The 16,012-nt window shown below is 45.5% G+C and overlaps 1 protein-coding gene across 1 annotated transcript in view; it reads right to left on the bottom strand.

Moving 5' to 3' along the window:
* Nucleotides 1-78: 78 nt before the first annotated feature.
* The window catches only part of foxred1 (FAD-dependent oxidoreductase domain containing 1), a 37,416-nt gene continuing 21,482 nt past the window's right edge, over nt 79-16,012 (bottom strand). Inside the window, exons 7-11 of the mRNA XM_067971089.1 lie at nt 11,429-11,505; nt 7,962-8,122; nt 6,107-6,236; nt 5,078-5,182; nt 79-3,368 (exon numbers count right to left, since the gene is read on the bottom strand). Of these exons, the coding sequence (XP_067827190.1) occupies nt 3,114-3,368; nt 5,078-5,182; nt 6,107-6,236; nt 7,962-8,122; nt 11,429-11,505 (728 nt within the window). The 3' untranslated portion in view covers nt 79-3,113. The remainder of the gene's footprint in view (nt 3,369-5,077; nt 5,183-6,106; nt 6,237-7,961; nt 8,123-11,428; nt 11,506-16,012) is intronic.

The raw sequence follows: 16,012 nt of genomic DNA, 5'->3' as shown, positions 1-16,012 counted from the left end.
AGGAGGCAATCTTGGGCGTTCCTAGATTCTGTCGAAACCACTTGCTTGTGTTGCTTACAAACTGTTCAGAGATACCAGTCATTTCACACACAAATAGTAATGTTTGAAACAGCACCAAACAATTTCAACCAGATACATTTTAGACATTACGCCACTAACAGTTTTCTGATCTGCACGTTAATCAGCAAGAACAGTACAAGGCAACCTCAGAGTTGAGGACACTTCATTGTAACAGGTATCACGACGTGTCGCAAGAATCATGTATTTCTCGTAATTTTCCTCTCAAGTACAGCAGCCCCTGGATTTTAACTCTTCTTATAACCCAGGGGCTCTGGGGCAACCCCACAAACACTCCAGGAGAGACCATCCAACGTTAGCGCACACTGTACCCGGGACTTTGTGGTCTGCATGGCTCAGCCAAACACTGCCTTTACCTGCTGAGGAAGATAGGACTATGGTTCTCAGCTCCTCTCAAGTCTTTACGGTAAATACAGACCTGCACTTTATTTTAGTGCTGGCTACAGTATTTTTTTTTTAACAACTCTGAACATTTACTGCATTTGGAAGCATGTATAATTAATTTGATAACTTTTTTTTAATAACTTCTGTATTACACATACGAGGGATGATTCTTCAATTTGCTTGAATGGAAAGAAAACCAGAGGCTGAGCACTGCAATTTCCCAAGATTAAACTCCCCACTGGTATTCACCCCCATCAATACTTACAAGGGACTGACAGCCGAGAGTTACAGCCAGTCTTTGGTCTATATAACTGAAGTTCTCCTGTACTTAGGGGAATGCAGTGAAACTAGTGCCATACTTCTGTAGTGAAAGGTTTGACCCAAATATCTTGGGGTAAGTCAACAGCAATTCCGCTTTTTAAAAAGTAAGTGTGCTAAATCTCTTAGTTTATGGGCTGTGGGATGCACGGCCCCGAAAGGCCTTAGATGCAGAAATCAATTAAGATGTTTAAAGTGAGACAGATATTTAGTTGGGAAGCCAGGGTATTAAAAGGGGAAAGAGTGAGCAGTTGGGATTGCAAAGCTGAAGAGTTGCCATAGTTAACAAACTGCAGAGCAAGTTCAATCAGCCAAGTCTGATCTCCATGATTCTACGCTGCCCATGAACACTGACTCCAATAATGTGCACAGCACAAACCTAGGCAACAGGCTTCCCCCACCAGAAACCCTGTGTGAATGAGCAAAAGCAAATGTTATGCATAAAATTGCATTATAATTATCAAATATAAACAAACATAAATTACCCCGATTGTACATCATGCACAAATATATATTACTATATTTAAAATTGGTAATTTCATCTTTCAGATTCTGGAGCAGGTTCCTTTTTTTAAAGTGTTACAGCGTGAGCCCCTAGCACCTAGTTATGATTCTAAAAACTATTAGCAGCACTTAAAATCAGAGTTTCCATCACAACACTTTCCCTGGGTTTTTATTATAATGAAATGGTTGGTACGCCAACTCTACTTTCTGCCACTAGATGGCATTTTATACTGTCTTTAATTTATTTTTTTCCACAGAGTATTTTTCTGAATAAGTTCCCCTGTATTCCCTTTTTTTGTCTGCCTGGTTTGGTACCTTGTAGCCAGGAAAGGATGAACGTATTGTCCAGAGGCTGCTGTAAGCAGCTCCGGAAGGAGACAGAGACCACCTAACAATGACTGGCCCTCCAATTTCCTCCCTCAATCACTGGGAGACAATGCAGCCTCCACTCAGTGCTCCCCCATTAAAAACAACTAATGGAACTTAGCAGGACCTACCCGTAGCACTCATGCAGACTAACCAACAGCATCTGTCCCAGCGCTACAGCAGTGATCGCCAACATACGGACCAACATCCATCCCTTCCCCATGGCAACGACCACTGGCACAGTAATGAACCAATGTTCATCCCTTCCCCATGGCAACGACCACGGGCACAGTAATGAACCAGTGTTCATCCCTTCCCCATGGCAACGACCACGGGCACAGTAATGAACCAGTGTTCATCCCTTCCCCATGGCAACGACCACGGGCACAGTAATGAACCAGTGTTCATCCCTTCCCCATGGCAACGACCACTGGCACAGTAATGAACCAGTGTTCATCCCTTCCCCATGGCAACGACCACGGGCACAGTAATGAACCAGTGTTCATCCCTTCCCCATGGCAACGACCACGGGCACAGTAATGAACCAGTGTTCATCCCTTCCCCATGGCAACGACCACGGGCACAGTAATGAACCAGTGTTCATCCCTTCCCCATGGCAACGACCACGGGCACAGTAATGAACCAGTGTCACTGTGGTAAGATTTCAGTGCTTGTCACATCTAGTGGCAGTTAATGAGTACTTGCTTTCAAAACTGAATTACTTAGTCAAAAAGCAAAATATTGCAGTTGCTGGAAATCTGAAATAAAAACAGAAAATGCTGGAAACACTCAGTGCATCAGGCTGACCAGTTGAGTGTTACCAGCATTTTCTGAATTACTTTGTCACTGGGGGAAATGTAGGAACAAAGTCACAGACAATCTACCCGGTCCTGAGTTACCCAGAGCTACTCTCTCAATGATTTAAATATATGACAAGGGATCGGAGACAGGGACCTAGACTTCAAGTCACCATGGATTAAAACCTTGGCAATTAAAGGGTCATCGTCAACCTGTGAAAGCTTTGGGACACATTTTGCTGGTACAACATTTATCCCTCGTGTCAGAAAACATAAATTGGTTGAAAAGAACCAACCTCTCCCAAAATGAGGAACACCCCCTTCAGAGGATTAGATTTTACAGATCTCCGATGTTGTGGTCTTTATGGGATGGGTTTATTTTGCAATTTATTAAATAGGCTTTGATCTGGTCAGACATTGCCTGAAGTGGGCCCCACTAGACAAACTGCAGAGCCTTTTGGCATTCAAAATACTGAAAAAGGAGGACCAGTCTGGAGAGATGAACTGCAGTAAATTAAAGTTCTCTTTAAAAGTTCAGTCTAAGCGCATCTAAGGCCCAGGATCTGCCACAATTACCGTCTTATGAATTAAATCGACAAGCAACTCTTCAAAAATAATCTATCACATGTCTTTTAGGAAATCTGACCACCGCAATGCTACAGGATTTCACACTATATTATTTTCCAGTACTTTGGTTCCTTTGTAGAATCGGATAAAGTCAAATGCTCCGAGGTCAAGCGTTTTGAACTTTCCATCAAGAATGAGTTCTGCGACGGCCCTGCCCACGGCAGGTGACTGCTGCAGGCCGTGCCCACTGAAGCCGGTTGCGAAAAACATGTTGCTAACCAGTGGGTGAGTACCGATGATTGCATTCTGGTCGAAGGTGTTGTAATCGTAGTAACCTGCCCAGGCGTTTTTCAACTGAAGACAGAAAGTCATTAGATTAGAACAATGGTAACCAAACTCTCGCGAGGGACCCCGGCAAATACGCACATACACATAGGGATCCCCTGCAAATACTGACACACTCCCATGGACCCCCTGTAAATACTGACACACCCCTCAGATAATGAAGCAGTCCATGCCTGCGTGCAGCAAGACCTGGACAACAACCAGGCTTGGGCCGATAAGTGGCAAGTAACAATTGAGGCAGACAAGTGCCAGGCAATGACCATCTCCAACAAGAGAGAGCCTAACCACCTACCCTTGACATTCAGCGGCATTACCATTGCCAAATCCACCATCAACATCCTGGGGGCGGGGGTCACCATTGACCAGAAACTTAACTGGACCAACCACATAAATACTGTGCCTACAAGAGCAGGTCAGAGGCTGGGTATTCTGTGGCGAGTGACTCACCTCCTGACTCCCCAAAGCCTTTCCACCATCTACAAGGCACAAGTCAGGAGTGTGATGGAATGGTCTCCACTTGCCTGGATGAGTGCAGCTCCAACAACACTCAAGATGCTCGACACCATCCAGGACAAAGCAGCCCGCTTGACTGGCATCCCATCCACCACCCTAAACATTCACTCCCATCACCACCGGCACACCGTGGCTGCAGTGTGTACCATCCACAGGATGCACTGCAGCAACTCGTCAAGGCTTCTTCGACAGCACCTCCCAAACCCGCGACCTCTACCACCTAGAAGGACAAGGGCAGCAGGCACAAGGGAACAACACCACCTGCACGTTCCCCTCCAAGTCACACACCATCCCGACTTGGAAATATATCACCGTTCCTTTATCGTCGCTGGGTCAAAATCCTGGAACTCCCTACCTAACAGCACTGTGGGAGACCTTTCACCACACGGACTGCAGCAGTTCAAGAAGGTGGCTCACCACCACCTTCTCAAGAACAATTAGGGATGGGCAATAAATGCTGGCCTTGCCAGCGACGCCCACATCCCATAAACAAATAAAAAAAACTCCCAGGGACCCCCTGTAAATACTGACACACTCCCAGGGACCCCCTGTAAATACTGACACACTCCCAGGGACCCCCTGTAAATACTGACACACTCCCAGGAACCCCCTGTAAATACTGACACACTCCCAGGGACCCCCTGTAAATACTGACACACTCCCAGGGACCCCTTGTAAATACTGACACACTCCCAGGGACCCCCTGTAAATACTGACACACTCCCAGGGACCCCCTGTAAATACTGACACACTCCCAGGGACCCCCTGTAAATACTGACACACTCCCAGGGACCCCCTGTAAATACTGACACACCCCTCAGATAATGAAGCTAATGTCAGATGGGGCAGCAGTGCGTACTCTGTAACATTCGTCAGTGCCCCAAAGCCAAGGAGAGGAAATAAATAAACAGCTAGTGTGCCTGCTCCAGATTACCATTCAGTGACTCCAGCCTGCATGATGTAAGCTGATGCAGACAGCAGGTGAGGGCAAGATAGAGCTCAGCTCCCTACACAGTCAAGCTGGCTGCTGACTGTCTGCACTCAGTGGGCTCCCACATAAAGAATGGCCACTCAAGCGAGGTACTGAGGGCAGCTGGAACCCGACCTCAGTCATCACGAAAATACAAAGAAAGCATTCAGGGACAGCCAGGTGACATTGCATCAATACCCTTTAAAGATGTTAAAAAGTCACATAAATAACTTACCTTCAGGGACTCGAAGGCTGGCACCCTGTGAGCCAGATTGGGCCACACTGCCTCCTGGAAGTATGTATAATCCACCTCCAGATCACTGTGCTCAGGTTCTTCCTCCTATAACAGCCAGGAAATGGAGTTATTGAGAGGTGTTTCATGTCACTTCACCCAAATCAGTTTTATTCACAGCAAAAGAGATGGGCGAGTTTTATTTGTTATGGTTCTTTTGTGAATGTTGTGCTCAAGGTGAGTGATGTTCGGGACTGAGAAATGGAAACTGCCCCACTTCCAGGCAAGGAGCAGTATGGGTCAGAGGCAGAGTAAATATCCCCCTACGGTGCCCAATCAGGCACTCCCAGGTCAAGGAGTGCAACTGGATTGAGGCTGACCAAACTAATTTAGTAGCTGGTACACAGGGGACTTTCATCTCGCCTGCCTCAGCTGTATCCAGGTGATAAATGTCAGAGACCAGTGACTGGAATGCGCTGCCTGAAAGGGTGATGGAAGCAGATTCAATAGTAACTTTCAAAAGGGAACTGGAAAAATACTTGAAAAGGAAAAATTTGCAGGAGAAAGAGCAGGGAGAGTGGAACTAATGGGATAGCTCTTTCAAAGAGCCGGCACAAGCACGATGGGCCGAATGGCTGAATGATTCTATGACTGACCCTGCAATAGCTCTGGTTAAGTTGTCTATAATTGTTCTAGCGAGGAGGGTAGCTCAGTCTCCAGGGAGGATACTCTGGGTCATCAGGCTCCCTCCCCCAGCTGGAAGAATGGAACTGAGTCCGTGCCTTCAGGCAAGGAAGGGGGAAATGGTCATGCTCCCTACCAAGAGGATCGTATTAATCCTGGGGGGGGGGGGGGGGGGGAAGAAAAGAGCCAATGAGAAAAAAAACTGAGGCAGAATAAATGGTACCTTCACTGGCATCTGGGCACGGACAGTATAACCATCCTGATCATCCCGCCGAGCCACACCACAAGCTTCAATGTGCAAAGGGAGGAGTGCAAACTGCAGCTCGGACAGACCTGGCCTGCGCTTACCTCAGTCGGAGAACGTCCTCCCAAGTAGTTTCCTCCCAATCCTTCTCGACGGAAGTACGTCCTCTTGTGGTCAATGCACAGGGGGCATTCCAGCCCCGGACCGTTTGGACAGTGGAAGACGTACGCATATCTGACGGAGAAGAAGCGGAAGAGGTTAAAGAGCTTTTGGAAGCTGCCCCGATGACCTAACAGACGATGGATCACTTGTAATAACCACACAGACCAGAATGGTCCAGCGTCGACCCCGAGTCTGCGCCGAGTTAGCTGATCTTGACTGGGGTAGTGGTAGAGACGCAACTGGCTTCACCAACCTTGGGCTGGGGTGGGGAGGGGCTCCTATTCCCGCTCCTGATTGTTAATTATTGACTCCTGCTGGAGAGTGAGGATGTGTGGACATCAGGTGAAAACAGAATCAGGCTTAGCTGTGACCACCTACAGTCGGGCAGCCTGCTGCCACTCACTGCCTTGGCTGCCACATGAAGAATGGGCACCTGGGTGAACCAACCGATGGCCAACATGAAACCAACCCCAGCAAGAGTCGTCAGCCTAAGGGAAGGAACATTCAAATTGTAAAAGGTACATACATGTTTGAATAGGAAAAAACTGCCTGTTTAAATCTGACAGTGCTTTGGGAGATGAGGAGCCTTCTCCATCGAGGAAATTAGTTTGCAGGGGGACTGGCGGGTGTGTCTAAAATGTCAGTAAGCAGAGATTCTGGGAATGTTCCCATTCAGATCGCTCAACCCTAGAAAGTTTAACAAAAAAATTGTTTGAGTTGCCTTTGATCAGAATGGTGGCATCACTTGTTTCGGGCCCAACTGTTCTGAGGCCTTCATCAATGACACTGTTCAATCGATCGCTCCGGGCTATGTCAATGGTGGCCTGGTAATGGCTCTCTGCTCTCCCCAAGCCTCTCCCCTCAGCAGAACAAGAATTAAATCTGCTTTCCTTTGTGCCTCATGATGAGATCAGGAAGTCTTTGCATGGGTAAATCACAGGCGGGAACCCATCCAACACCATGCGACCCTGCCCACTCCACCCCAGCAAAGCTCAGGTGGTGCCTGCAGTTATTACTGGGGCGCATAATTGCATTTCACATAATGGGATGAGAGGGTTGTCCTGAGGAGAGATTGAGTAGAATATGCCTGTATTCTCTGGAGTTTAGAAGAATGAGAGGTGATCTCATTGAAATGCATAAAATTCTTAGAGGGATTGACAGGGTAGTTGCTGAGAGGCTGTTTCCCCTGGCTGGAGAATCTAGAAATAGGGGTCGTAGTCTCAGGATAAGGGGTCGGCCATTTAAGACTGAGATAAGGAGGAATTTCTTCACTCTGAGGGTTGTGAATCTTTGAAATTCTCTACTCCAGAGGGCTGTGGATACTCAGTCGTTGAGTATATTCTAGACTGAGATTGATAGATTTTTGAACACTAAGGGAATCAAGGGATATGGGGATTGGGCGGGAAAGTGGAGTTTTTTTTAATTCGTTCATGGGATGTGGGTGTCGCTGGCAAGGCCAGCATTTATTGCCCATCTAGTTGAGGTAGAAGATCAGCCTCGATCTTATTGAATGGTGGAGCAGACTCGAGGGGCCGTATGGCCTACTCCTGCTCCTATTTCTTATGTTATTGCACAACTTTAAATACAGTGCAATGACTGGTGCACCCGAAGTTATGGCAAATAGAACTTCATTCACAACCAATGTTGCAATCAACTTATAGTCGAGAATAAATGAAAAATATGCAGCTCTGCAAAGATATAGAGAAAACTTTTATTTTTTACTGCAGATTCTCTATGTCTTACGATGCAACCTTCCCTGCTCTGCATTTTGCCACGACCCCTGCCTCCTTTTCTCACCTTTTCCTGGGCTCTACGGGGAGTTTCGTACCCTCCAAGGTGCCTTCAGGTCCATTTCCAATCCCAATCATGTCTGCCACTTTGCCTGACCACGCTCCAGCCGCATTGACGAGCAACGCACACTCCACCGGCTGGCACTCCGCACTGTTTGGCATCCGCACCTGCCGTCCAGCAGACACAGCAAGGGTCAATACTAGATCCCAATCCATCAATTAACCGTAAGCTCGTGTGACAACCCCATCAAAGCATGCTGGGGAATATCACAGGGAGGTTTTGTGCTCCAGATTCTTCTCACATGTAGTCTCCCAGAACTGACTAGACACTTCTCCATAAAGGAGAGTTACCAGAGATACTCTCCCTCGTCTCTCTGCAGACACCTGGGAGCAGGTCTTTATCCCACCGTGTGCTCTCAGTTCTGGGGAGGATTCGGGGCATAATTGATTTAAAAAAAAATAAAACCCACCTTCCCGAACGGTTGGTAAAGTTAGCATGTAACTGAGCCATACAAACCAGAATGGGGAGAGGTTGATGCCTTGATTATATAGTCATGATGTGGAGATGCCGGTGATGGACTGGGGTGGATAAATGCAAGGAGTCGTACAATACCAGGTTATAGTCCAACAGCTTTATATGAAATCACAAGCTTACGGAGCTTTCCTCCTTCATCATCTGACGAAGGAGCAAAGCTCCGAAAGCTTGTGATTTCAAATAAAGCTGTTGGACTATAACCTGGTGTTGTACGACTCCTTGATTATATAGGACATGCTTCTACTATTCCACTGTTACTACTTGGCTCGGTGAGCACGTTCTCAGTATGGTACTGCGCCATACAAGGTATAAGGTCCCAAGTTCAATTGCCAGTAGATGCCGAGTTACCTCGTCTCAGCTAAGATGGCAATAGGGGCTTTGCAATTGGCCTCAGCACCCTGGGGTAGAGGGGAGAATCGACTAGGGCTCCTGATCCACATACAGTGACCTCCGTTGGAAATATGTGTGCGTGTGCACACGCGACTGGAAGTATGCAGATGTTTGATGAGGACAAGATTGTGTTCAAATGTGACACATGAATGAATATTCTGCCTCACTCAGGTTTAGGCTCACAGAAGAAAAACGGCCACGAGTGAGGTACTGGAGTGTGTCCAGTGCCCGGCCAACCCGCAGCCCAGCAGGAATCAGCGCCTTCAGGATAGATGGGGAGAAAACAGGAAAAATTATGAAACTCAAGAAAAAGTATAAAAAGACATTTTTGAGGATCACTCACTCCAGTCAAAAGTTTATTGGTCCACTTTCTGTGGATTGTAAAACTTTTTTCCATTTATTCCTTGGGGATGAATTAAAAATTGCCAGGAAATCTTTTTGTTGGGGGGAGGGAAACAACGAATGGAACTGAAGTTGGTTCCACAAATTTAAGTTGAAGGACAAGAGTCTCTCTGGGAGGCAACAATTTCATTTCTCCCAGAATGGACAAGTGTACCCCTGACATCCAGATCTCTGGTCAGGCCAAAGGGAGGTGTAGGAGAGTGGGTCAGGCTGAACACTCCAGTTACACCCCCCTCCCTTTCCATGTAGCCATTTGACTAGTTTCAGACTGACTTAACACAGTCTGATCCGGGGATAGAATGGGGCAGAAAGTAGTATAAAGTTAAATGCTACAGTTGTACAAAGCTCTGGTGAGACCCCATCCGGAGTACTGTGTTCAGTTCAGGAAGGATACATGTTGGCCTTGGAGAGAGTGCAGTGCAGATTCTCCAGAATATTACTGGGGCTAGGAGAGTTAATTATGAGGGAAGGTTACATAGACTAGGCTTGTATTATCTCGAGTATAGAAGATTAACAGGTGATCTAATTGAGGTACTAGGAACATGAGTAGGCCATTCAGCCCCTCGAGCTTGTTCCGCCATTCAGTTAGATCATGGCTCATCTGTATCTTAACTCCATTTACCCGCCTTGGTTCCGTAACCCTTAATACCCTTGCCAAACAAAAGTCTATCAATCTTAGTTTTGAAGTTTTCAATTGACCCCCAGCCTCAACAGCTTTTTGGGGGAAGAGAGTTCCAAATTTCCACTCCCCTTTTGTGTGAAGAAATGCTTTTTGACGTCATCCCTGAACAGCCTAGCTCTAATTTTAAGGTTATGCCCCCTTGTTCTGGACTCCCCACCAGAGGAAATAGTTTCTCTCTATCTAACCTATCAAATCCTTTAATCATCTTAAACATTTCAATTAGATCACCCCCCTTAATTTTCTATATTCAAGGGACTACAAGCTTAGTCTCTGCAACCTGTCCTCATAATTTAACCCTTTTAGCCCCGGTATCATACTGGTGAATCTGTGCTGCACCCCCTCCCCAAGGCCAATATATCCTTCATGGGGTGCGGTGCCCAGAACTGAATGGGGTTAAGTTTCCACTAATTGTGCTGGTTTTACCACCGCAATCTGGCCAAATCAGTGCAAAAGATTGGAGGAATTTCTATTTCCGCTGGGCGTAAATTACGTCCAGCGTAATTTGAGTTTCCACGATCTTTTGCACTGGTTCAAAAATCATTGCGCTGAAACCAGCCCCACCCAGAAAACTGGCCACGCCCCTGAACAAAATATCGAGGACAGCGAGTTTCTGCCAATTGCGCCAGTTCGAGGAGGATCTTCAAATTAAGCTCATTTTCATAAGCGCACAGGCACTAGTAGGCATGTTTTAAATGTTTTTACACATTAAAAAATTTAATTTACTAAGGAACTGACTAGTGTACACCAATGAAAGTAGTAAATGGGTCAGTGTAGTTTTTTTTAAGTCATTTTCAGTTATTTAAAATCAGGTTACCTACAGGTGGAGGACTGGACACTTCTTAAAAATGCTTATTTTTTGTGATAAACCCATTTTCAACTGTATTAATAAAACTGCACCAGGATACCACTCTTAAATCCATCAATGAGCTGGATTGCGCTGCTTCATGGAAGATTTTACGTTTGTGATTATGCAAATACATTTTGGCGGAAACTCGAACTGCAACCCAGCCAGCGCAATTTGCACCCAATTGTTGATTGTGCCCAAAGCGGAAACTCTACCCCAATGTATTTACGGTGTTTATGGTGATTAAAGGAGTTGTTTGGGTAGATAGAGAGAAACTATTCCCTCTGGTGGTAGAGTCCAGAACAAGGGGCATAATCTTAAAATTAAAGCTAGGACTTCAGAGGTGTTGTCAAGAAGCACTTCTTCACACAAAGGGAAGTGGAAATCTGGAACTCTCTTCCCCCAAAAAGCTGTTGAGGCTGGGGGTCAATAGAAAATTTCAAAACTGAGACTGATAGATTTTTGTACGGTAAGGGTATCAAGGGATATGGCACCAAGGCGGGTAAATGGAGTTAAGATAGAGGTCAGCCATGGTCTAATTGAACAGGCTCGAGGGTCTGAATGGCCTAGTCCTGTTCCTATGTTCCTGTAAGAAGGTCGAGGTTACCACTGGTCTCGTACAATGGCACGGTGAATTCTTTTCAGCGATATGCTCCTGCCATCATCTGTCTCCATGTCTCTGGTGGAATGTTCAAAACCTGTCAGCATATATAAATTGAAAAAACGTTATCGGGCAGTCTGATGATCAGCGACACTGCAGCAATATCAGTACATACAGCTGCTCCAACCATCCTCCCACCAGCTGCGGCAAACTATCTCGCACAATCGCAGTGGCAGGACACCAGCATGGACAGAGACCTCAGTGCTTCCCACTGCCTGCACAGACGTGTTGGGTCAGCCGACGGATCTGGTGTTGGATCAGAACCACGTTTACACTGAGTCAGTAGAAATAAAGGCCTGTGAGGTGAGAACGGGTGGGATCAGCCAGGCAACCTCAAGCTTCCTTTGTGTAAAGAAAAAAGGTCTTTTAGTTTTGTTAGAGTGGCCTGGGTGTCATTCGCCTGCTGTATAAACAGAATGGCATAACTATGTGATGGGGTTATATGATATCATCACCACACCTGATGTATTTTATTAACAGTTTAATGTTATCTACTATCCAGCTTACAAAATAGATAAGGATTTGAAAGGTCATTTGGCCCACCTTACTTAATCAACGCAGAAAGAATCTACAAACCGTCGAACACCAACCAACTGCAACTTTTGGGATATGGGCAACACTGGAGAGTCAGTATTTATTGTGTATCCTTAGTTGCCCAAGGGGATTAAGAATCAACCACATAGTGTGGGACTGGAGTCACATGTACACCAAATCTGGTGGGACATTAGTGAACCAGTTAGGTTTTAATGACAGCTTTCGTGGTCATTGTTTCTGGTGTCAGAAAATTACTGTAACCACTAGGCCACCATACAAACAACTGATGTACAGAATCTAAGCAGTAATGAAATACAAGCACCTCAGCACCTCTTACTGCCTGGAGACTGTAGGACAGTGTATAATATAATAAGTTAACAGCTTGGTATAGGTAAAGAGCATCACAGGATGGTTAGGGGTCCAGTAAAGGAGGCAGTGTAGAAACCGTAGGCGTATATCAGGAGTGATTCGGCAGAAGGTTTCGAATATTTAATAGGAAACGTGTAAAATAGCTTAATAATAGATGTCAATATTAATGTTTTAATATTATGAGAATTTATTCTGTGATACTTGTTAACACACGGTTTAGATTAGCTCGTTAGAATTCTGCAAGCTAAAGCAAGACAGCAGATGCTGTAAAGTTTAGGGTAATTCAAGAGAAAGTAGGTTTCATTAAAGGATCGGATATATTGGTCTTGATATTAGAACCATAGAATGATACATGTAGGGAATCTTACAACACCAGGTTATAGTCCAACGGTTTTATTTGAAAATCACAAGCTTTCGGAGGCTTTCTCCTTCGTCAGGTGAAGTGTGGGATTCCTTGAATGTTACCGCATTTATAGTCAGAGAACAATACCTGGTGATTACAGATAATACAGCATAGGAGGCCATTCAGCCCATCATGCCAGTGTCAGCTCTTAGAAAGAGCTATCCAATTACTCCCATTCTCCCACTTTTTCCCCATAGCCTTGCAATTCTTTCCTCATTGGAAATTCTGGAGTGGGATCAGACCACCGTTTATAAAACCCTTGTGGAAATGATGGCCTATGTATGGGCAGAGCTTGCTGACAACTTTACTTGAAAATGTAGCACGCACTGAATCTGCACTGTAGATTTGTGTTTCTTTAATGTTCCAGGTTTTTCACCCCTCCATTATCCTACCCAGAAGCTCATGTGTTGGTCATTCTTTGTGTGACATTGATTCTAAATTTACCGTTCTCTAGTCTGATCCTGTGCCCCCTTATCTCACCGTCACTGTTTAATTTTAATTTCCAGGTTTACCTTTCACTGTATGAAACCCATATCGCAATAGTTTGCAGAGCTGCTGATACGGCATTAGCTCACATGTACAATTTCACAACTGCTCTGACCTTTGAAGGTAGTTTGCTCCTGAAACTGAACTGTGGAGATAATAGCACATCTAGGATTAACCAAGTTACAGTCGCAGCCTCCGTGATACCTCCTCAGCTGGTAAAAGCAGCGTGTAGTTCAGCCATACAGACCACAATGTCCCAGATATCGATCCCCGGTTTGTGCTGATAGCTGATCTCAGCCGCAGCAGCAGCTGAAGTGCTACAACCGGCCATAAGGCCTGGGTTAGGAATGAGGAAATCATTGTTAGGACTCCTGTCCGCTATCCAGTGACCCCTGCTGTAAGTGATTGTGCATGGATGTCAGGCGAGGACAGGTTAGGCTTGGCTGTGATGCCCCCCAGGAATGAATAGCCTGTCAACACTCACTCTGAATTGCAAATTAAGAATAGCCAACGTCTTGGGAACAACTGGTGCATATGAAACTGTACCTCAGCACAAGCCAGTGGGAGTAAGGCATAGGTGTTACAGTACATGAAGTTCTTGAGGTTCACAAACAGCGAGAAAGACGGGAGGAAATAAGTGGTAAATCAATCTGCTCTGCCCCTGAATCTTCAAATAGGCTCAGAGCACTAGCATCATAGTCTAGGAAACCCACTGCTCAGTACCGGTAGTATACACAATATAGCTTATCAAATTGGTGGAACTAACTTTAAACAAGGTGAATGACATGAGGGAGGGAGAAGGAAAAAAATGTATTTTCCCCTGTTCCCTTCTTTGGGTCTCTTTGTACCATCCTGGGCTGAGCTATCGGGCCTCTGCCAATGCCATGCTGAAATCATCCAGCGGGATGTGCTGAATAGCAGTCCGGAGTGACTCGCTCCTTCCCTGTGAGGAAGCACCTGGGCCTCTGATCAGGGTGTGCTAACAGGTGAGATCACAAACCCTGCACGTAGGGGATCGTGGCACACACTGGTTACTACCGTTCATATTTTTGGTGCAAAATGCTGAAAGGGTTGGGGGAGAACACTAATATGACTGATGGACAGGAAACAACCAGCTGGTCCATCAAGCCTGTCCCACACCATTATGGTGCAACTTAACACAATCACCCCCATCATCCCCCACCCATCAGCAGCCTCGTAACCTCCTGGGGGAGCAACAAAGAGAAAAACCCTTGACCAATTCAGAGTAAAAAAAAATCTGGGAAATTCCTCTCTGACCCCTGAAGGCGATCAAACAAGTTCCAGGAGACCAGTGACCAGGATGTACATCCTCCAATATCCGACCTACTCTGTTATGTCAGCTAGTTAGGAACTCATCCAGTTCCCCTTTGAACACTTGTGGTGAATCAGTACTCACTGCACAAGCCAGCAACTTGTTCCAACGGTCAACAACCTTCTGTGAAAAGAAAATGCTCTTGACATCTAACCTAATTCCATGCTGACGTAACTTTTACGCAAGTCCCTTGGTCCTCCCTAACCAACCTAATTTAAACAGCCTATCCACATGGACCAAATCTAATCCTTTCATTATTTTAAAGTCTTCAATCAAATCTCCTCAAAGTCTACACTTTTCTAGAGTAAAAAGCCACAGTTCTCTGAGCCTACTGTGGTAGCTAAGGGTCTTTAAACTAGTTATCTATATAATGGCTCTGTTCTGAAGCTTTATCATCCACCAAGACCAAAATTGGACACAGCATTCGAGATGAGGCCTGACCACGGTCTTATACAAGGGCAGTGTAATGCTTTTTCATTTATGTTGAATTGTCCTGGAGTACATCCAAATACTCTATTTGTGTTAGCTTTAGCCACACTGATTGTCAACTTCAAGAACTTCATGTACTATAACACCTATGTCTTACTTCCACACAGCATTCTTAAATTCACTACCCATGGGAAGGGCTAACGCCAAACATGCTGTACACATGCTTGGCGTTAGCCCTGGCCATGCTTACAACGCTACATGTATCTATGTTAAATGACTTCTCCCAAATACGGGACCATTCACCCATCACATTTAGATCTGCTTGTAATTTTTTTTTTTCCATCTGTGACATTGCTGAAAGTTCCCCAATGCCTTCATCCAGATCCTTAAATGAAGATTATGAGGAGCAACGGCCCTAACACTGACCCCTGCAGACTCCACTAATAACAGGTCCCCATGTATCTACCTACGAGAATTAAACCAATTCTATATCCAACCCTCTATCACTAATATGACTTACCCACTTTACCCACCAATCTCACAGGACTATCATATTACATAGCCTACTGTGTGGCACCTTGTCAAAAGCGTTTCGAAAATTCAGACATATGAGAAAAACCAAGTTACCTACATCCACCACCCAATCTCTGTAACCTCCTCCAGACCTATAACCCTCCGAGATCTCCTCCAATTCTGGCCTCTTGCGCATCCCCGATTTTCATCGCTCCACTGTTGGCAGCCATGCCTTCAGCTGCCTAGGCCCCAAGGTCCGGAATTCCCTCCCTACACCTCTCTGTGTCTCTATCTCTCTCTCCTCTTTGACCAAGCTTTTGGTCACCTGTCCTAATATCTCCTTGTGACTCAATGTCAAATTTAGTTTGATAACACTCCTACAAAGTGCCTTGAGACATTTTACCATGTTAAAGGTGCTATATGAATGCAAGTTATTGTTGTTGTAGTAATGTGCTCAAAAAATTCAACCAGGTTGAG

This window comes from Heptranchias perlo, chromosome 33 (assembly GCF_035084215.1).
Source record: "Heptranchias perlo isolate sHepPer1 chromosome 33, sHepPer1.hap1, whole genome shotgun sequence".
Taxonomy (NCBI): Eukaryota; Metazoa; Chordata; class Chondrichthyes; order Hexanchiformes; family Hexanchidae; genus Heptranchias; species Heptranchias perlo.
This window is presented reverse-complemented; position numbering and strand designations above follow the sequence as displayed.